The 23,611-nt window shown below is 43.4% G+C and overlaps 1 protein-coding gene and 1 long non-coding RNA gene across 2 annotated transcripts in view; one reads left to right on the top strand and one right to left on the bottom strand.

Annotated features, from left to right (window-relative positions):
- Window positions 1-1,626: 1,626 nt before the first annotated feature.
- On the bottom strand, window positions 1,627-23,335 carry LOC140128201 (uncharacterized). Its single transcript, XR_011855124.1, has 3 exons — window positions 23,198-23,335; window positions 18,332-18,442; window positions 1,627-1,763 (listed from the first exon to the last, which is right to left on the bottom strand). It is a non-coding gene; the product is annotated as an uncharacterized lncRNA (long non-coding RNA).
- Window positions 17,734-23,611, top strand: part of PNP (purine nucleoside phosphorylase) — a 42,158-nt gene continuing 36,280 nt past the window's right edge. The window contains exon 1 of the mRNA XM_072149691.1: window positions 17,734-17,892. Coding sequence (XP_072005792.1) covers window positions 17,864-17,892 — 29 coding nt within the window. The 5' untranslated portion in view covers window positions 17,734-17,863. The remainder of the gene's footprint in view (window positions 17,893-23,611) is intronic.

Raw genomic sequence — 23,611 nt, 5'->3', positions numbered from 1 at the left:
AGAGGGCTCATGGGCTGAGTCCTCTCCATAGCCGGTAAGTCTTTGCTGCATATTGCACCGAGCGTGGGTGTTATCACAGCGATCGCTGCCGGCAAAGCTGCCAGCAGCCTCAAAAAGATAAAGCAGACGTGTCATTTGGGGCGCTCAGTGAAAGCCGTAATATCCAAGCCCACAAGAAAATGGGGGCAAATTCCTTTTTTTTACCATTTTCACTGCATTTGGAATTTTTTTCCCGCTTCCCAGTACAGGCGGTCCCCTACTTAAGGACACCTGACTTACAGACAACCCATAGTTACAGATGGACCCCACTGCCCACTGTGACCTCTGGTGAAGCTCTCTGGATGCTTTACTATAGTCCCAGACTGCAATGATCAGCTATAAGGTGTCTGTAATGAAGCTTTATTGATAATCGTTGGTCCAATTACAGCAAAATTTTTGAAACTCAAATTGTCACTGGGACAAAAGAAAAAAATTTGTCTAGAACTACAATTATAAAATATACAGTTTGGACTTACATACAAATTCAACTTAAGAACAAACCTCGGGACCCTATCTTGTATGTAACCCGGTGACTGTACATGGCATGGATTATTCAATACCATCACTATGAAGTGCAATTTGTTATGCAGAAAACAAGCCGTCACACAGCTCTTTAAATGTAAAAATAAAAAAGTTATAGATTTCTGAAGGTGGGGAGTGAAAAATGGAAATGAAAAAACAGGAAAGGGCCTGGTCCTTAACCGGTTAACATAGTTCAGCAGATTCCCCCATTTAATTAATACAAAGTTCAGGAGAGCCTCCTCATCTGCCCACAGTGCCACTGTATAGGACACAGGAGACACAGTGGGGCACATTTACTTACCCGTCCGGAGTTGTTCCCCGAAAGTACATTGTCTGACGATAATGCACTGTGCCGCGGTTCACTAAGAACATGCACCCGATATCCTGCATGTGTCACTTCCTCGCTCATGTCCGACGGAGTTCAACTTCTTCTTCCTGGTGCATGCTAGTGCAATGTCTTGCGACACAATTTGAATGTTAAATCCCGCGCTCAGTCCGAATCAGTCGGATCGTCCAACGGCCACATCCCCCGATTTCTGTCGCATGAAAGCCAGCGCAGCTGCCACACACTGCTAAACGCTTGTCACAGCCATGCAATCCCCGAAAATGTCGGAAAATCCGACTAAAGTGCGACCGTGGAGCCTTAGTAAATAAGCCCCAATATGTAGAGTGTGTGTGATGGCAGACCGCACAGACATGTTTCTGCCAGTGCCGAACTGGTAAACAATTGCATTTGTGTTTTAAAGACACACATAGTATTGATTACCTCTCCCTCCTCATGGACCTGCGATTTATCCCCTGGCAGATACGGTCTTCCCCCAGCTCCAGTCCTGGTCACACCCCCTGCAACCTTGATAGTTACGCCCTTTGCACAGCATTGGAGCTTGATGTTACTGGAATAAACATTGAATTTACTTGAAGCATTGGCCAATGGGTGCAGTTATTGATGTTTGCGGAATTAAGATTGGCTGAGATGTTGAAGGGTGTTTGGTTGGTTGACAACTATTCTGCTTTCTTTGAACCTTTTTAATTTGTTATTAATAGCAAAACTCTATAATATCCGGCCTAACTGTATAAAAAAGCTACTATCCATGAATATATAATAAAAGGTCATGTTTTCATTTTTGCAGAATTGCTTTTTCTTTTTCATCCTTGTGTTCTTGGCATCCATCAATGGTGTACACATAATCATCTGTAATATTCTGTATAATAAACCGAACAGGAAAACAAAAAGTTAAAACATAAACATGTTGACCTTTCACCATGTACATAGGTCACTGATGTTTTTTTTAACTTTCTTAAAGTTAATATATTATTGGAAGATTAAATTATAGTCATTTATACATTACCAGGTATATTGTGTTTTTAACCACTTTTATAACCAGAATAAATACCTATTAAGTGGAATGATAAGGAAGAAAACATTTTATTGCATTTCAAATTCGAAACTAAGATACTGATACTGAAGAAAGGCCAAGAATCTACACAAATGTTAGCACTTCTTTCATTGGTCATGTAGGAGCTGTTGCTCTACCAGACCCTCTCTTGTCCTTGTATTGTAGGCGACTTTTATGTAAATATAGTATTATTTGTACCGTAGTATCCCCTGATAATAAAGGAAAAATGTTAGTTTTATAGCACAAACTGTTTATAGTTATTTTCAATATTTTGAATTTATACCCTGTTTTGCCTGTGCATGTTATTACCTGTACTAAAGGTACATGAACGTGTGTTTTCTTAGGTCATTTATTATCAGTCTTCTAACACGTCCATGACAGCAGATTGGCCAGGCCAAAAAAAATGAGCAGGAAAAGGACCAGCGCTGAGTTTTGTCAGCTCGCACGAGGCCATGGAAGCCACAGCCTTATGCTTCAGTGCACATAAGTGAATTTGTCTGAGTGCTATCCGTTGAATGAATGGATAGAACACACACCAGAAACAACTTTCATGTGCAGGGAGCCTAAAGCACGCTCTGCATGCGTGCAAGATTTACTGGACTCAAGATGTTGGTTTGAGTTCAGTGACACTAGATTTGTTCTGGAAAATCCTGCATACTACACCTGGACCTGCACCTCAACCAATGACAAGCCCAGATGCAACAATTGTATTAGAGAACTCTAAAAGTACAATATATGAATGAAAGTATTGGGACATATCTTTTAACCATTGAATTCAGATGCTTAATTCAATTACATTGCTTCTGGTATATATCAGGAAAAAGGAACAGTATAAAAGTATTAGCTGTAGCTCCCGGCGTTGCCCAAGATAGTAAATAACTGCTCTTAGCTACAACAAAATAGAATAGGTTAATAAAAATATTTTATATGTATCCATAGACTGCTGGCAACAGACACAGCCTGAGACAATCTCTTTCAGTGACTGTCTGTTGCCGGCAGTCTCTTTCAGTGACTGTCTGTCTGTCGCCTGCAGTCTCTTTCAGTGACTGTCTGTCAGCTGATTTTCTCAGAGCTCAAGTTTCGTTTTTGCACAGCTGTTTATAAAATGACAGCTGATCTCTCATTGGTTTCCATGGGCAACTGGAACAGTTTTACCTCAGACATTTTTTGATAATCTCTCCCCCTATCTCTGTATCCCGTTTCATCTTACCTCACACATAAGTTGTCTTCTACACATTGCCTATAGTAACCAATCACAGCTCAGAGCTCATATTAATAACCTGTGGCAGAACAACAACCAATCACGGCTCAGCTTCCAACTGCCACAGTATCAGACAATGGCTTCTGTATATGGTGGGTAATAAGTGGGTTTTGGAAAGCGTGGGGCGAAATTTCGGTTCAAAACTTGGTCTAAGACGTTCCCTGAGTCACAGGCAACGACTGTCCATAATGTGGTGATTGTAAACGCGATGGTACAGATTCCTTTAGCGGACATACATACATACATACACACACATTCAGTTTTACATATTAGATCTGCACTGGCAAGAAAAAAGTAAAAACTGCTACATTTTATTTAATCCATATATGGTAAAAGAGTGACATCACTTGAATAAATGAGAAAAGAGTACCGTATGTGCTGAAAAACGTCCCCTCGGCTTATACACGAGTCACAACGAGTTAAAAAATACTTAAAAAATAATAAACTTATATACTCACCCTCCGGTGGCCCCCATCTGCAGCGCTGCTCCCCGATGTCCTCTTCTAGCTCCCCCGATGTCCTCTTCTGCAGCGCTGCTCCCCCGATGTCCTCTTCTGGCTTCTCGGCGCCTCTTCTGCCTCCTGTACATCGCACTGGGCGCCGCCATTGCTGTCTCCCGGGCGCCGCTGATGACGTCATACTAGGCGGCAACCAGCGCGATGTACAGAAGTCGGGCGCGGAGGCCAGAAGAGGACCCGTGCGGACATCGGAGGGTGAGTATATAAGTTTATTTTTTTTTTTAATGCTGGGCTGGGCTGTATACTACTGGGGGCAGGCTGGGCTGTGCTATATACAAAGGGGGGCAGGCTGGGCAGTGCTATATACTACTGGGGGCAAGCTGGGCAGTGCTGTATACTACTGGGGCAGGCTGTGCTGTATACTACTGGGGGCAGGCTGGGCAGTGCTGTATACTACTGGGGGCAAGCTGGGCTGTGCTGTATACTACTGGGAGCAAGCTGGGCTGTGCTGTATACTACTGGGGGCAAGCTGGGCTGTGCTGTATACTACTGGGGGAAAGCTGGGCTGTGCTGTATACTACTGGGGGCAAGCTGGGCAGTGCTGTATACTACTGGGGGCAAGCTGGGCAGTGCTGTATACTACTGGGGGCAAGCTGGGCAGTGCTGTATACTACTGGGGGCAAGCTGGGCTGTGCTGTATACTACTGGGAGCAAGCTGGGCTGTGCTGTATACTACAGGGGGCAAGCTGGGCAGTGCTGTATACTACTGGGGGCAGGCTGGGATGGCTGTATACTACTGGGGGGAGGCTGTATACTAAAGGGGCTGGCTGGCTATATACTGGGGGGGGGGGTCTGTGACCAATCCATTTCCCACCCTCGGCTTATACTCGAGTCAATAGGTTTTCCCAGTTTTTGGTGGTAAAATTAGGGGTCTCGGCTTATACTCGGGTCGGCTTATACTTGAGTATATACGGTATGTTGTAACGTATTTCGGACAGAACCAAATTGTAGTCCTTCGTCATACCATAACATACAGAGGTAGTGAGCACGTTTAAATGGAGAAAACGCATCGGAAACATCAATCATACAGTGGGTGTGTCAACATAGAAATCACATGATTAGACATCGTAGGTGTGTACATCCAGAAATCACATGACCAGACGTAAGGTTTATGTCAAATAACAAAGTACATGGTAAGTATGGTTATTTAATGTACAAAGGAGAAACATCAAAACTTTATGAAAGATATATAAGCAAGCCCGTGAACAGGCAAAAGCAGGACATGAATTTAAGTCCCTATCATGACATAAAGCGACATCATGGAGCGACATAGGGTAATTATAGTGTTGGTCAGTAATAATTTGCCATCTAGATCGGAGGGAACACTATGGGGCACATTTACTAAGGGTCCGCGGAGTGCATTTCCGTCAGGGTTTCCCGACTATTTCCGATTTGCGCCGCATTTAACTGGGGTTTTTGGCGCACACGATGGGATTTTGGAGCAACGGACAAGATGGTGAACTCCGGCGGACCTCAGAGGGGAAGCGACACATGCAGGATATCGGGCACATGATCTTGGTGAATCGTGCCAGACTTCACCCTCGTCACACAGTACGGATAGGGGATTGCGACAGGACCAGGTAAGTAAATGTGCCCCAATATTAGTACATAAACATTAAATCATTTCTAAAGTTCAGACCATTTGGGTGGCGTGTTTCCAATGTCATGATCCAAAAGGCTTCACACATGCAAAGTCTTTTAGTGGGGTCTCCACCGTGTTTGTTAACCCCTTCTCGACTTTCGCCTTACTAGTATGGCACAAGCCGGGTCCCGGTGCATGGATGGTAGCACCGATCACGGGTGTTTTCCCGACGATCGTGGCCGGCAATGGTGCCAGCGGCTTCAAAAAGATGGCGGTGGATCGCGGATCGCTCCCCGTGACATCACCGGGGAGCAGCGATCGGTTGCCATGGTAGCCTTGGGTCTTCCGAAGACACGAGGCTACTTCGTTTTAACTCATTCATTACAATGTGCTATCAACATCACTGTAGTATGGCAATATATGATAGGATCGATCAGACAACCAAGGTTTAAAGTACCCTAGGGAGTCTGAAAAATAGTAAAAATAAAATAAAAAAAAAAAGTAAAAAAAAAAAATTATAATAAAAAAACCTAAAAATTCAAATCACCCCCTGATTTAAATATTAATAAACAGTAAAAATCATAAACACATTAGGTATCGCGGCGTCCGAGAATGCCCAATCTATCAAAATATGATAACGGTTTCTCACTGCGTTTTACCTGGCAGCGGAAAATAGCGCCCAAAGTCGAAAATGGCACTTTTTTGCCATTTTGAAAAATATAAAAAAATTTTATAAAAGTGATCAAAAGGTCGCACAGTCCTAAAAATGATAGCAATGAAAACGCCATCAAAAGTCGCAAAAAATGACACCACCCACAGCTCCGTACACCCAAGTATGAAAAAATTAAAGTAGACATGTCATTTGTTGTGCACAGTGAAATCCGGAAAATCCAAGCCCACAAGAAAATGTCACAAATGCGTTTTTTCACCATTTCCACTGCATTTAGAATGTTTTTCCCGCTTCCGAGTATGGAATATTAAATACCATCACTTTGAAGTGCAATTTGTTACGCAAAAAATAACAAAGGAATACAGGATAGTATGTGGAGCACTTCAGTGGCATTGGATATAGTGGTCTAGGACGGGGGAACCTCCATTTCTCCCATATTAACGCATTCCATGAACAGTGTCCAATATAATGACCACACACGCAATTAAGCAAAAATAGATTTCTTTACTTCAAATATTTCAACGTGTACACTCTTAATTCAAAGTGTTAGTCTGTCCCATAGCAAAAAATACCAAAGTGAATACAATTTTCCAAGTTCAGCTTGTAACAATAGGATCCTAGGAGTCTGTTCTACGTTCTTAATAACTTATAAACCATGATTTCATCCTTCCGGATACATTCAATTATGAAGAGTTTGAACTTAGACTCACAGTTAGTTGGATCCCAGGGCAGAGACACTAACTCCTTAGACGCCGAGCAACGGTCTAGTGAGCGCCATGTTTGCTGTGATGTTTCGAGGGACACGCCCCCTTCTTCAGACATGACTCGCTCTCCACCGTTCGCGTGAGTTATAGTCACCGAAACCGGAACCTCTTAAACATACACCTTAGTATATACGAATAATTAAAAACATTACATCTGTTATATCTTATACACAGCTTGGCTAACCTTCAATATAAACTTTTTAATGATTTCTCTTATAAGAAGATATTAAAGTTACAATCTTCATTTAACCCTTTCGGGCTCTTTGTCTCCAATTTACAGATCCAATAAACCTCGCTTTGTAAAAGGCGTTTCCTTATTTGTTCTCTATCATTTCCAAATACCTCTTCTAAAACCATCCATCTCAACTCTGATACTTGATGTCTACATTCTTTAAAATGTCGCGCAACTGTAGTTTCCCCATATTTTTTATTTTCTAATGTTCCTCTAGCTGTTTCTATTTCTTGTTTACCATACATTCTGATAGCTGACCGGTGCTCATTTAGTCGAATTTTAATTTGCCTTGAAGTTTTCCCTACGTACATTTTGCCACATGGGCATTTTAATACATAGATTACATTTTTACTATTGCATGAATGCCAGCCTTTAATTTCTATGTTTGTGCCATACAAGGGATGTGATAGTTTTCCACCTTTAATGATAGTGTTGCAATTTTGGCATGACAGACATGCATGGGTTCCATTTCTGGGTTTATAAGTTATTAAGAACGTAGAACAGACTCCTAGGATCCTATTGTTACAAGCTGAACTTGGAAAATTGTATTCACTATGGTATTTTTTGCTATGGGACAGACTAACACTTTGAATTAAGAGTGTATACGTTGAAATATTTGAAGTAAAGAAATCTATTTTTGCTTGATTGCGTGTGTGGTCATTATATTGGACACTGTTCATGGATTACGCAAAAAATAAGCCATAACACAGCTCTTTATGTGGAAAAATAAAAAAGTTATAGATTTTTAAAGGTGGGGAGTGAAAAATGGAAGTGAAAAAGCTAAAAAGGGCCAGTTCGTTAAGGGGTTAAAGGGGACCTGTTCTATTGCAGTCACTACCATGAGGGGTGTGGATCCTTTATGACAATCCCGGAAATGTTTGGAAGCTGCAGAAACATTCCAAGTGTAACAATGTTATTGGGGTTGGCACCACTGAAGTGTTCTGCTATGCGAGTCTTTCGTTTTCGGGCACTGCAGCCTACATACTATAGTCTGCACCAAGTAGACCACATAGGTCACAGGCGTCATATGATGCAGAATGCCATGTTATTACCAAACATTTACAACAAAGGGGATATGGTTCTAAACTACGCCACAGAGCTTTCTTTTTTTTTTTCAAGTGATGTCACTCTTTTAACCTTATATGGATTAAGTATAATGTAGCAGTTTTTACTATTTTCTTTCCTGTGCGGATACTTTCATACTATTCCTTTTTTCTGTTATATATGCCTTGGACCCAGATCAAGCGTCTTGGATATCCAGCACGGCCCTTCTAAACCTAGGACATGCATTTCTTAGGGTGGGCACCAGCCTTTTTTTTTTTTCCTATAAACTTCTGGTATGTAATCTGCCTCTACATACATTTGTGAAAGAATGGCTTGTTCTTAAAGGGGTTTGCCCATGAAAGACAATTCTCAAATATTAATCCCCTAGTGATGTTTACACAATAAAGATAATTTTAAACCCTTACTTTACAATTTTACTCAGTTTTATTGCTCTTATCACTCCCCAGGCTGGTCAGCTGTAAAATTCCAGAGTGTGGGCGGGGACTCTCTAACCAGACACTTCATGATCCCTCTAGTTCTGTTAGCTGAATGTGGTTAAATTATCGGGGTACGGGTTAATCTACACTTTTATTTAGCTTCTGAACATTCTACTAGTATCTTGCGCATAGAGAGATGAGACAGATGAGAGATGATGAGATCCTTGAGATGAATATTACACATAACATTCTCTCCTTTGCCAACACAGTCATTACATACTGTCAGATCTGCTATATACCTCTTTTACCGCACCAGTTCATCAGAGGTGACTTCAGAAATGGAGTATAGTGTAGTGTCTACAGAATAACATTTAGAGGGTAACCAACCCCTGTTTGGCATAGACTTATGCTCAAAGAGTCATATGCCCCCATATGAGGTCTAAATCTAATCACCAGACCCCTATAATATCCTGGCTTATGAAAGATAAGACACTATGTTGCGTTGGAGTTAGCTATTCATTTATGTTAGTGCGTGATTTTTCTTTTCGACTCGTGGGCTTAAACATATCAATAGTCCAGTTTCAAGTCAATGCTATCTAAAAATTAGTAGCGGCTATCTAGAGCTCTCTAAGGACACCATTCAACACACTCTCACTGGTTTCTCTTCTGGTGCCTTAGTCATCTTAGAGCCTTACAATCAGTCAGCAGTAGACAATCACTACAACTCATTCATGCATCATTCTACATATGGAAATCTCGCAGGAACGATATACTGAGCTAATGTCTTTGGCATGAGCTACTATGCTGACTAGACCGATCAATTCACACACTACAGCTAGCTCCTATCAGTAGGATGCCAGCACTGTTATGGCCGCGCGTCCCTCGTGCACAAGCAACCTCAGAAAACATAATGCCCCCGTACCCCACTACCGAGGACCATATGCAGATTATCAATCTGTCTGCGAGAGAGCTCTCTAGGGACGAGCTAAATGTTCTAGCTAAAGGTTTATCATTTGTCCCTGTCCCCCATTGTGACATTTTCAGATGGGTTAAAGACTTGAATCTTTTCTGTCGACGCCTCAAATGGAAAAAGTTCTTCAAACTGCATGACAGAAAGAAATGTGAAGAACTAGGCCTCAAAGAAACAGACATGCCAGACTTTTACAATCTTGAGGCACTTCTAGAGGAAAGTGAGAGATCTATGGGTGAAGGACCCTTTACAGATCTGTGACCAAAATTTAAAAAGAATGCACCTCTGGTAGATAACTCAACTATAGATGTTTTCCTTAAAGTAGTAACGGATCAGTTGATATCCTTGGATCCTCATAATATTACACACTCTAATCTATCGAGAAGCGAACATAAAGCGTTGAGAGATTTGAGTTATGACTCCACAATAATTATCAAGTCCTCTGATAAAGGGGGAAATGTGGTCGTGCTGGATAGGGATAAATATGTGGAGATGTGTCTTCGTATTCTGGGAGATCACAAGTGCTATAAAAAACTATCGAAGAGCCCACTGGATGGCTTTCGTCAAGAACTATCTTTGATTCTCAATAAAGCACTTGAGAAGAAATTGATCACGAGAAACGAGTATGACTACATTCTCCCAAAAAATCCCAGCACGGCCACATTCTACTCCCTCCCCAAAATTCATAAGGGGACCTCTCCCCTAAAAGGGAGACCAATCGTCTCCGGAGTGGACAGTCTTACTCAAAACGCCAGCATCTATCTTGATACGGTGTTGCGTCCTTTTGTGTTATCACTGCCCTCATATGTCAGGGACACAATGGACGTTTTGAGAAGGATTGATGGACTGACACTCCCGGCTGGGACTCTACTGGCTAGTCTTGATGTAGAAGCCCTGTACAGCTCCATCCCACATCAAAAGGGATGTGAGGCTGTAATGGAATTCCTAAGGACAAGGGGCACACAATTTTTGGCTCACAATTCCTTTGTATTGGAATTGCTTGACTTTGTACTCCAGCGTAACTACTTCCTGTTTGATGGACACTTCTTCCTCAGGGGAGTGGCTATAGGGAGCCCATGCGCCCCCTAGTATGCCAATCTCTACCTGGGCTGGTGGGAGAGGGAGGTCGTCTTTCAGGAGGAGCTGGAACAGTGGACCTTGGCCATATTATTATGGCTGAGGTTCATTGATGACATACTCATCTTCTGGAATGGTACAAAGGAATCTTTTATGGAGTTTGTGTCTAGACTGAATGTTAATCAGCTAGGTCTCTTTTTCACATATGAAATACACCCTATGGAAATTACTTTCTTGGACATTATCATCAATTTAACATCTTCAGGTGAATTGAAGACACGGGTGTTTAGGAAGCCAACTACGACAAACAGTCTTTTACGGTGGCAGAGTTGGCACCCTGGTCCATTAAAAAGAGGAATCCCTAAGGGACAATATTTGAGGATGCGTCGGAATTGCTCCTCAATCAGCTGCAAAGGATTTACAAAGAAGATTTAGGCATAGGGGATATCCATCCCATATCCTGAAAGAGGTGCATCATTATGCACTCGCGAAACGAAGAAATGACCTCCTGAATCCCAGAGAAAGAACTGATGTGGATCAGAAGTTCCGGGTCATCGGTACATTCGGCGATAGTCATGATAAAATACGACAAATCCTCAGGGATAATTGGGGGATTCTGAAAATGGACAGGGATATTACCGAGATGATCGACAATTTTCCTTCAATCACATTTAAAAGGGGCCGCAACATTAAGGACTTAGTGGTCCACAGTCATCTTAAGCCCCTTACAGGAAGAGGGACCTGGCTCCCTGAGAAACCAAAAGGGACATTTAGATGTGGGGGCTGTAAAGCCTGTAATTACATCACCCTGGGTAAATCTTTTCGGAGTTCTAAAACAGGAAGAATTTTCTGGATGAGACAATTTGCCAACTGCAAAACATCTGGTGTCGTTTATCTTATGACCTGTGTATGTGGCATTCAGTATGTCGGATAGACTACCCACGAATTCAGAAGAAGAATAAGGGAACATATTAATGACACCAAGAACAAAGTGGACACTGCAATTTCATGACACGTATGGGAGCATCATGAGGGAGACCATAAGATGCTCCGTTTCCAAGTCATTGAAATAGTGGAACCCTCCCCAAGAAGGGTCTAGATGTCTTTTTACACCTAAATAACATTGATGGTTATGTTATAAAGAATTGTTTTCCCTAAATCCCTTCTCTTCCTTGGTTGAAGTTGATGGACAAGTGTCTTTTTTCAACCGTATAAACTATGAATAAGTTACAATTGTTGGAACAAACAAGTTTGGCCCACTGTAAATTCAATCCACTGTGAGTAGTATTACTGAAAAGTTAAAGCCACAGTAACTGTGCTATGAAGTGACATGTAAAGCGACAAATCCGGTTCCCCAAGTGCTTAAGTGCATATAGCATACAAGTCTTTATGCTTTGCTGACTCAAAACCTTTTTGGAGTTCACAAAGCCTTATTTAAGACATCAGTTTCCGGTAGTATAAACCCTGAGGGCTCTGGATGAGTGTATCCAGTGTAACAGAAGATAATCTATCTGGCAGTCTAAATCATGAGCCTGGTTGTTTGGGTTTCGGGAATGCAAGAAGAACATTACCTGTGCCAACTGTAATGTTTGGTAATGTAGGAATAAGCTGTCTGATCTCTTCCCCTTAAAACAGTTTTCGAATACCAGAATGGATTAGGGAAGGCATGGTTTTTCATCCAAAATTTGTATTTGGTCTCGCAAAGTGCTCTACTAAATAAGTGGGCAAAAATTACAACAAATTACCTACAAAATCTTATGGAAACCATGTAATATCTGTGTTGATATCATTCTCTGTCCATGTGGTGCGGCTTAATCTGCTGTCATTGACATGTTCTCCCTCTATTCGCATAATTCCTGTGCTCCTCAGTTTTGTCTGCAACTAAGAGATCTGTCCTAATTGCTGTTTGGGGCCGGGGCTCTGATATTACATATGAGTTCTACCAACCCTTGTAAGGGTGATTGCTATAGGTTTCTCAGTAAGCTCCAGACTTTTCTTGTATTTGTTTCTATTATCTTGTCCTATCTTTGTGTTTTGCACTTTGGCATGTGAAGGGAAGGTTTCCTTTTTGTCCATTACCGCTACATTTTGCAAGGCAATCAGGTAGGGACATCCGAGAAGTGGGTTTAGTATTATGGCCCACTGTCTTGCTTTATTGTGTTAGTTTGTGTGTATTACAAAACATTCTCAGAAACGTCCAAGGTCCCCAGCCACAATATTTCAGAATGATGTTAGAATGGAATGTTTAAAAAAATGTAGGGGTTTGTCTGCACAGATAGGTTACTGTTACTAGGATGTCTTTTTTTCTGCTGCATTTTTTGCAGGATACAGGGATTTTGTTATAGCTACTATGAATTTTGAATACATAATTCATACTATATGGTTAAGCATAACACATTTTAACTTTTCGCTATTTAATGAAATTGGCATATCAACAACAATTTTTCTATAAAAATATAAAATATAGGTCTGGCCAAAACCGTTTCAGAAATAATGTAGTAGTCACTAGTAACTAAAAGTATAGCCTAATTTAAATATCTGTGAAGCCAGAACACGTCAGAGGCAGTGACAAATTTACCACAAGTAGTGTTATTAAGCAAAACATTAATGTGGGCATAGCTGACCTCTGTTATTTATTTATAACCTTTTTACCTTATTCATTTAAAAATCATCTATGGGTCAAGTATTAAAGACTAAGTTGGCCACTGTTCAAATGTGTGTGACCCAGAGGGCAGGGGGGGGGGGAGTACATTTACTGCTGGTTTTAGAAACCAAAACTGTTACATTGCAGTACTTGAAGGGCAGATAAATAATTTTTAAAAATACCTGCCTCCCATCATAAAATGCATTAATGCATTTTAAAATAAGACAACACAATGGGGCACATTTACTAAGGGTCCGCAGCCGCGAATCCGTCGGGTTTTTCCCGAATATTTCCGATTTGCGCTGTATTTCATGGGATTGTGGCGCACGCAATTGATTTTTGGCGCAATCGCGCCGACTTTTGCGCGACAGAAATCGGGGGGCGTGGCCACCGGACAACCCGAAGGATTCGGAAAAACCGCAGAATTTAAAAAGCCATTTGTGTCGCAAGATTAAGCACTCACATACACCAGAAAAAAGCAGGTGAACTTCGGCAGACCTCGGCGCAGCAGCGACACCTGGTGAATATCGGCGCACGGACCTTAGTGAATCCCGGCAGAACCCGAATCAGCGTCGGAGAACCCGCCGCTGGATCGCGACTGGACCGGGTAAGTAAATGTGCCCCAATGTTACTAGACTTAAACAATGCAAGTAGAGCAGGTGAGAAAAGGTTAACACTGAGCACATGTGACAGACACGAGAGAGTCTAGAGATGCCATTCATAACGTTCTGCTACAGGCAAAATCCTCCAGTATGACTGGTTTGACAATGGGTGGGTAATGATATGGGGAGGAATTTCTTTGTAGGACATATCTTTGGGGTCAGAGGTACCTGACTGTCATTAGGTACTGGGATGAGTATGAGCCTGGGATACAATGAGCCCTGGGTTTCTTCTGATGCATGACAATGCTAAACCTTATGTGGCTGTAGTTTGTCTGCGGTTCCTGTATGATGACAGTATTGACACTATGAACTGGCCTGTCCCTACCCTACAGCTGAATCCAGCAGTGTATGATCAGCCACAAATACTTTATTTAAAAAGTCAGACAGTAAAATGAGTTCATTTATAGAAATCATAACACGTTATATACAAAAAGATTGTTGTAACAATTTTATTAACAGGGGTTAAAATAGCAGGTCCATAAAGTTCAACCCATTGCATCCTCCATATAAAGTACTGTTTTAGTACAATATATAATCAGAACCCCTTGGATTTTTGAACTTTCTCTAGTATCAGGATTCAGGGTTAGTGGACCCACTGAACCACCGCAGACAATGGCGTAAGTGCAGTCCAAGTGGCACCCGGTTTTCAACAGAGCCCGCGGCAAAGGAGACAGATAGCAGAGGATAAAAAAGAAAGAAGTTGGATTCAGCTCACCTCCCTGGAATGCAGCGTGTCTGTTATTTGTGGCGTTGATGCACGGAGAGTTTGCATGGGCAGCAAACTAAGTGGAAGACTTGTGGAACGGTAGAAGAGGAAACTCCAGCATCACAGACGGTAAGTCGATTAAAAGTCCATAGTTTCCTGACCTCATGCTGTAACAATTTTATATTCTTTTTTTCTAATAAAATGGACTTTTAATCGACTTACCGTCTGTGATGCTGGAGTTTCCTCTTCTACCGTTCCTCAGATAGCAGAGGATCTATGTCAAAGGCGGAGCAGGATGTCAGTCTGGGCTGGCAGTGGAGAAGCGTAATCAGGAACAGAACCGAGGCCACAACGGGAATTCAACAAACAATCGCAGGGCATAGAGAACAAGCTTTTTACTAAGGCATGAGGCACAAAGATCCAGTGGGGCATGTGAGAAGAGGCTGGTTATTTCTAAAAACACCAGGTGGCTAGCGACAATTAGCGGCATTCTGGCCATTTAAATCTCGCAGAGCCAGCTTGCGCGAGCACTAGAAGGTGCGCCGGACCGCAGGAGCCTCCGCTGGATCGTGGAGAGGTGAGTGAGACCTCTTGCGTAGAGGGATACACAGAGGAGCACGGATACGCCTGCCGGGTAAGTAAATGTGCCCCATTGTATAAGTGATCAAAAAATTCTGTATTTAAACTTCCTAAGGAGAAAAGATAATTAACAGAAAAAAAAAGTAATTAAAAAAAGGTTCTGAGCGTAATGTTTTTTTAACAAAAACAATGGATGCTCTCTTCTCTTTTTCCAGTTTATTACTGTAAAAAGCTGATAAAACACTGACATTTTGCAATTATCTTTTTAAAAATGATTCTTCATTTATTAAATAAAATTGCCATGCACAGAGCTCCATTCCATGTAGTGGGGTCCATTATTTTTTCTTGGACTTCCCTTGGTTAAAAAAATTGTTCATTTGAACAAACCAAAAATTCAACTTGCCCTGCAAAAACAAGGCTGCAACCATAATGGGAAAATGATGTATTATTGAGGTAGGAACATGAGAGATTGTGAGGTCTCACGACCAGGGTCCTCCTTCCACTTTTTTCCGGATCACTGTAGTTTTTGTGTTTGTATTTGTCTTAATGTAATGAGAATCCCTTATTGATTATACAACGCTATTGAATTGAAGGGGTTGTCCGAGTTCTTTAAAAAATGCTAAAAGTGGCCGGGACAGGGCTGCTTAAAAAAAATAAAGATGTACTTACCTCCCGGTGCCCTCCCGTATCCAGCGCTGCCGTCGCTCCGGTCCGGGCGCCATGTAAACAAACATGGCCGCCGGAGCAGCGCTGGACTCAGTTCCGGCCGGACCCGACAACCTTCCGGCCCCCATACACAATGCTGTGTATAGGGACGGATAGGCGTGCCCGGCCACGGCCGGCCGGAAGCTGAATCCAGAGCTGCTCCGGCGGCCATGTTTGTTTACATGGCGCCCGGACCGGAGCGACGTCAGCGCTGGATACGGGAGGGCACCGGGAGGTAAGTACAGCTTTATTTTTTTAAGCAGCCCTGTCCCGGCCACTTTTAGCGTTTTTTAAAGAACTCGGACAACCCCTTTAATGGTGCTCTGTAAATACATAATAATAAAAAGGATGAGGAGGAAGTCTGTGTTATTACATATTCAGCCTATTTGTACAAAGAGAGGTAATGTAGGATAGGAGGAATTTCACACAATGAAATGCTGGCTCAGGGCTGGGCTGGAAAGTCACAAAGCTGCTTTATACTGTGGGCTTAAATCTTGATCCATTAAACAAAGGCAATTACATATTGTCCAGCTAACATTTCTACACCCAATTTGTGAACTATTCTGCACAATTAATATGTTCAGAATAGTAAACTATTGTAATATGTGGGGGCTAGAGAAAAAATTCTAACAATGCCTAACTCAATGGAACAATTAAAGCATGTAAAGAACTGAGGCTGGAAAAGTTGTGAAATGTCCTCTTTAACATAAATTTTTATTTCATAAAGATCCGATGTGTTATTTAGTATGCCCTAAATGTTTTTGAGCAGTGTATTTCTAAAGCTAGCTATACACATAAGATAACAAGCAGGGCACCAAGTTTTAGAAGCCGTTGATTCTGGCTTAGTAGAATATTAGGGCTTATTTAAGGGTCGCGGATCACACTTTAGTTGGACTGTTCACCATTTTCGGATTTGCGTGGCTTGGACAGGTATTAAACAGGTGTCTGCGCTGGGATTGTGTCTCAAGCGATTGTTTTTTGCTGTTTTGTTCAGTACTGGTTTTCATGCGACAGAAATTGGGGGACGTGCCATCGGACAATCTGACTGATTCGGACTGAGCGCTGGATTTAACTTTCAAATTGTGTCGCAAGACAAAGCACTTACATACACCAGGAAGAAGGTGAACTCTGTCGGACCTGAGCAGGGAAGCGACACATGAAGGATATCGGGCGTACGATCTTAGTGAATCGCGGCACAGTGCACTTGGAACAGAATAAAATAAATGAATAATAAAAATGCTGCTGCTTGAACCAGTCATCAGCCACCATCTTACATAAGTCCAGAGTCAATGCTGCAGAGAAGCCTGTAGCTTGGTTTATATTTGATGTTTGCCGGATAAGAGACAGGACATAGCATGGATTACTAAAGAGAGCTGACATTTCATGCAGTTAGCAAGCGTGATAGGCTTGCCTAAGGAGATGGGTTTAAGAGCACGTTTGAAAGAGCAAGTTTAGGTTTTGGTCTAATAGTCATAGTGTTAACTGAGTTCCTCAGTAATGTACCTATAGACTTGAGTCTGTATATTCAACAACTCATCTATGAGCATAGAAGAAACATGCTAAAAAATAGTTTCTCATTTTAAAATGTAGACTAAAGAGGATTTTGGAGAATTTTTTCTACATTCGTATATTAATATAGTAAATGCTATTTCTCAGAACCTCAGTAAAGGTGGAGAAACTGAACAGGTCTGCTTCATTATATATTACATAGGATCATATTACAGTAGCAATCGTTGTACAGGATAGCCAGATTTTTACTGCAGGGATATTGTATATGCTGCTCATGCTTATAGTTACTAGGCTACATTCCAGTTGCAGAGGATGGATACTGAAACCCGTTCTGTAAAACCACACCTCCTATTCAGCCATGGCTAACACATAATACAGCATCCTCATAAGGAGAGCCTTCTCTATTGGATATTGAGGGACTCGCCTCTGCTGAAGTCATCTCTGACATCAAACAGGTAGATGCAGATACAGTGACACAGTGACAAACCCACTGCCACATCCCCAAGAAAGCGACTGTGAGAACATCATCCTTGAATTGCATTGCCATGGCTCACTGTGTAGAAGACAGCAGCAGGTAGTGTATTCATATCCAGAGAGCGGGGGGAGAGAAAGCAGCGGCTATTAACCATGTCAGTGTTCTGGCTGCATATTTTCTCATTTTACACACAGTTCACTGTACCTAGAAGATATTGCTGCATATGATGGTAGAACATCAATTTATCTTTGCAGATGATAAGTGACATTGTGCCTAATGAGCATCACAATGTGATAAGAATACAGGAAGAGGGCAATAAATACTCCTCTGTGTGGACCATAGAGAGAAGGGATTAAAACAGGATTAGAGATGTGTGAATGTTCCCACCTCCACATCTAATGTGTGTCACACTCCCCCATCCTGATGCTGACGACAGCATACTCAATTCCCTGTACTGCAGCTGTTATGTATCATTTCTTATGCATTTCTATAGGAATAGAGAATATTCATATCAAAATAACTGGCAAAGGCTACATACATATCTCCTTTGGAGGTTCCATCAAAAATTCCCACTATAGTGAGTTAGCTGTTGGTCTTCATTGGGGTCCGTCATGAATTAGATCTGTCCGCAGCATCCATTTGTTTTTCTCTGCCAATGACATAAGAGAAAACTGATTCAAATATGCTAACCTTGCCATAGTATGCGAGTATGTGTATACCTACACACCAGGGGCGTTGCTAGGGTCCTAAAAGATCCTGGGGATATGTACCACATTCTCAGTAACCTATGGCCACATGCATTTGCTCATGCCAAGACAACAATACTGATAATATAAAGCTACATAATACATAAGAGAAATCCCTACTTATCATATCCAATGACTGCAGATAACAAGTCCTCAGATTATAGTTCTCATTCCGAATCTTCTTCTTTAGTCCAAGACCACTAAGTCTTCACTCTTCCAGTCACATATTGTCCCTGTGGAGTTTAACACGCAGACATATAGGGGCACATTTACTTACCGGTCCCGTTGGCGCTGCCGATCCGGAATGTCTGACGAGGATTCGGAGCTGCTGTGATTCACTAAGATCGTGCGTCCAATTTCCTGCGTGTATCGCTTCCCCGCTGAGGTCCGCCGGAGTTCACCTTCTTCTTCCTGGTGTATGTGAGTGCTGACACAATTTGATATTTAAATTCCACGGTTTGTCCAAGTCAGTCGGTTTGTCTGACGCCCATGCCCCTGATTTGTGTCGCATGAAAGCCGGCACCGATGCACCACAATCCGATCACGTGCGTCAAAAATTCAGCGCAAAACGGAAAAATCGGGAAACCCAACGGAGATGGGTCCGACGGACCCTTAGTAAATGTGCCCCATAATGTTCTTAACTTTATCATAGTCCCTTCTAGCCTAACCGTGTCATCCTGCTGCTACCTCTAACACTGCCTCTTACCCCCCAATACTACAATTGGGCTATATAGAGAGTACTACTGTATACAGATAATAATGTTCTAAAATATATCTTTTTTTGATCCCCACATTAAAAAATACACCCACTTACAGTACACTGCCTATTGTGGCCCCAATATTATAAAATGACTCTCTTCCTCCCACATTACTCCCTTCACACAGTATATGACTCCTATACTTTACATTGTACCATTTATTATAAAGGTACTAATGCACTCTCAATATGTCAATCTCACTATATAATACCCCAGTGTTGTGACCCTTAAGCTTATTCACCCCTAATTACGGATCTCACACTTAATAATGCCACCAAAAAGTTGAAAAAGTAGCAGTGTCTATGAGAGCACCAAAAATATAAGCAGACTGCTATTATCAATACTCCCACAGACTCAAATAGAGAATGGCCTTGCATGTGTGGCAGCTCAGCATCAGACTACCGTGGGAAAGGGTCAAGAGATATGCATCCCGCGCCTTCCAAGAGTTTATGACATATCCTGTGGCAGGGGAGTTGCTAGGGAGGTAAAAGATCCAGGGCACGGGCCCCAATGCATATGTATTGCACTTTCTGTAACAACCCCTCCTGTACATAACCCCCTCACATTTGGTTGTGACATTAACAACTTTACTGAAAGTATATACTGCTACAGAAACACAGGAGAAATCCCTACTTGTTACATCCAGTGACTGCAGGTGATGTGTCCTCTATCTTCTCCATTAGGCATCACCACATCTTATGTTCTTCATTGTCCCTACATCTTGGTTCCCTGACAGTGTTTTCCTGCTGCTTCCCCGAATCCTCACAAGTTCCCGAGTAATGACCCCCACACTGCTCTGCAGTAATGTCCCCCACACAGCCCCCCAATAATGTCCCCCACATAGCCCACCAGTAATGTTCCCCACACAGCCCCCCAGTACTGTCCTCACACAGCCCCCCAGTACTGTCCTCACACAGCCCCCAGTAATGTCCCCAACACATCTCCCCATGAATGTCCCCCACACAGCCTCCCAGTAACGTCCCCCACACAGCCTCCCAGTAACGTCCCCCACACATCCCCCCAGTAATGTGCCCACGCATCCCACCCAGTAATGTGCCCACACATCCCCCCCAGTAATGTGCCCAAACATCACCCCCAGTAATGTGCCCACACAGCCCCCCCAGTAATGTGCCCACACATCCCCCCCAGTAATGTGCCCAAACATCACCCCCAGTAATGTGCCCACACAGCCCCCCCCCCCCAGTAATGTGCCCATACCTCCCCCCCAGTAATGTTCCCATACATCCCCCTAGTAATCTCCCCCACATATCCCCCCGGTAATGTCCCCCCACACATCCCCCAGTAATGTCTCCCACACAGCCCCGCAGTAATACCCCCATACAGCCCCCCAGTAATATCCCCCACACAGCCCCCCAAGTAATGTCCTCCACAAAGCCCCCCAGTAATACCCCACACACAGCACCCCAGTAATATCCCCCACACAGCCCCCCAAGTAATGTCCCCCACATAGCCCCCCAAGTAATACCCCCCACACAGCCCCCCAGTAATATCCCCCACACAGCCCCACAGTAATATCCCCCACACAGTCCCCCAAGTAATGTCCTCCACACAGCCCCCCAGTAATACCCCCCACACAGCCCCCCAGTAATATCCCCCACACAGCCCCCCAAGTAATATCCCCCACACAGCCCCCCAAGTAATGTCCCCCACACATCTCCCACAGTAATGTGCCCACACAGCCCCCAATAATGTCCCTCACAAAGTCCTCCAGTAATGTTCTCCCCCTTCCCTTAGCTCCTATCATGTTTGACACGTGACATCATAACAGGTTCTGCAGCCTCCGGGTAGTAATATACTCTCGAGGCAACAGGACTTGCAGGGAAAGCCGCACCTAGCGCACACTTTCTCATTACAATCTGTGTCCCCAGGACAGTGGGGATGAATGTGGGGGTGAATGCCCGGGCAGCGGGACAAATGGACAATTTGGAAATATACTGAGCTTTAGCCCCAGGCTACAATGGTCAACATTAGGTCTATCTCACACTGGCATTGTTTTGCACATATGTGTTTCACGGATTTTTACGGATGCCTTACTGAGCCACTGTTTCAATGGATGTTTTCACAATTCAGCTGTTTTCCACTGACTCGTTGTCCGTGAAAATGTATTTCTAAACCTACGGAAGGCAATAGAGGTTTATGGGTGATGACATATTAATTTTTTTGCTAATGAGGCTGGGCCAGCAGGTGTTTTTTTTTTCTAACCAATGTTAAACCCTTCAGTTTTTTTGCGTATGTGAAGAAAAGCGTAACAGTCACAGAGACAAAAACTGATCCATTTTCAATCAACACATCAATGTAAAACTGCCCTAAAAGTAATGAATGATGGCCAAATTATTGTGTATCTAGCTCACGGACTTCCTGTATGATATGAAAAAATTTAAGCTAATACCCATGCTCACACCTCCTGACCCTTTTCCATACCACCTGCTCACACTTCCGGTCCCCTGCGCATACATTCGACCCCTGTTAACACCTCCTGTCCGCCGCATATGCTTCTTGCTCACACCTCCTGATCGCTGCACATACCTCTTGCTCACACCTCACATACAACCTGACCCTTGCTCTCGCCTCCTGACCCCTGCACATAAATGGTGACTTCTGCTTTCTCCTCCTGACATCTGCTCTCATCTTGGCATCACCAGACCCCTGGTCACAGCTCCTGACTAGAGATGAGCGAGTATACTCGTCCGAGCTTGATGCTCATTCAAGTATTAGCATACTCGAAACGGCTTGTTGCCGAAAAGACAGTGAAGAACAGTGAAGAATACAATTAAAACAGTAAACAAAGTGAACACAGGATCATTTAAGTGAAGAACACAGTGAAGAACACATTGCAGATGTTCCGAACATCTGCTCACTTAGCCGAAGACACGTGTGCCGAACGGTGTTTTTCACAATAGTATGTGAAAAACAATATGTGTGAAGAACACATTGCAGATGTATGGAAATATATGCAATGTGTTTTTCACACATATTGGGGCAGATTTACTTACCTGGTCCATTCGCGATCCAGCGGCGCGTTCTCTGCGCTGGATTCGGGTCCGGCCGGGATTTATTAAGGCAGTTCCTCTGACGTCCACCAGGTGGTGCTGCTGCGCTGAAGTTCCCTGCAACTCACTGGAATACACCGAGCCGGGCTGAGTAAAGGTAAGTGCAAGCTCCGCGACACATTTTTTGTTTTAAATGCGGCGGTTTTTCTGAATCCGTCGGGTTTTCGTTCGGCCACGCCTCCCGATTTCTGTCGTGTGCATGCCAGAGCCGATGCGCCACAATCCAATCCCGGGGCAATTCAGGGGAAATCGGCGCAAATCGGAAATATTCGGGTAACACGCCAGGAAAAAGTGAATCGGGTCCTTAGTAAATGACCCCCATTGTTCTTCATATAGTATTGTGAAGAACATCATTTTGCATGCGTGTCTTCGGCTAAGTTAGCAGATGTACGGAAACATCTGCAATGTGTTTTCCCCTGAATTGCTCTGGGATTTTGGCGCACGCGATCGGATTGTGGTGCATCGGCGCTGGCATGCACGCAACGGAAATCGGGGGGCGTGGCCGAACGAAAACCCGACAGATTCGGAAAAAACGCCGCATTTAAAACAAAAAATGTGTCGCGGAGCTTGCACTTACCTTCACTCAGCCCGGCTCGGTGTATTCCAGTGCGTTCCGGGGAACTTCAGCGAAGCAGCGCCACCTGGTGGACGTCGGAGGAACTGCCTTAATAAATCCTGGCCGGACCCGAATCCAGCGCAGAGAACGCGCCGCTGGATCGCGAATGGACCGAGTAAGTAAATCTGCCCCATTATCTCTGCACACACAGTCTGACTGCACATTATTCCTGCTCACACCTACTGACACCACCTGACCCGTGTTCGGTTTCACCTGGCCAGGTCTCACTCATTCGCAGGCTTTGTCCTATTCCCTTCTTAGCTCTGCCCTTTACTTCAGATTTGGACATCTGCTTCCTTGGCTCTCCAGGGCTGTAGTTCCACTTGTAAGCTGGCCATGCTCACCCAGACTCTGATGGGTGGGCATAGCTAGATGAACTCTCTCCTCACCACCGACCACAGCAGCTGCACTACTGTACCTGCAGTTTCGCAGTACAATCCTGCCTGTGAGGTAGGAAGTGGAGAGCTCACAGCCTCGTAGTGGGCTTGTAGTGGTGCACTGTAGTATAATTCTCTACAGCACTCAACTCTGTCTGCATACACAGACAGAGTTGATATTAGGGAATCCCGCCCAAGGACATTCAGCGCCCAGACAAAAAGATCCGGGCCCCTGCTATACACAATAGTG

The sequence above is a fragment of the Engystomops pustulosus genome, chromosome 1 (assembly GCF_040894005.1).
Source record: "Engystomops pustulosus chromosome 1, aEngPut4.maternal, whole genome shotgun sequence".
Lineage (NCBI taxonomy): Eukaryota > Metazoa > Chordata > Amphibia > Anura > Leptodactylidae > Engystomops > Engystomops pustulosus.
Note: the sequence above shows the minus strand (reverse complement) of the source record. Positions and strands in the feature narration are given on the sequence as shown.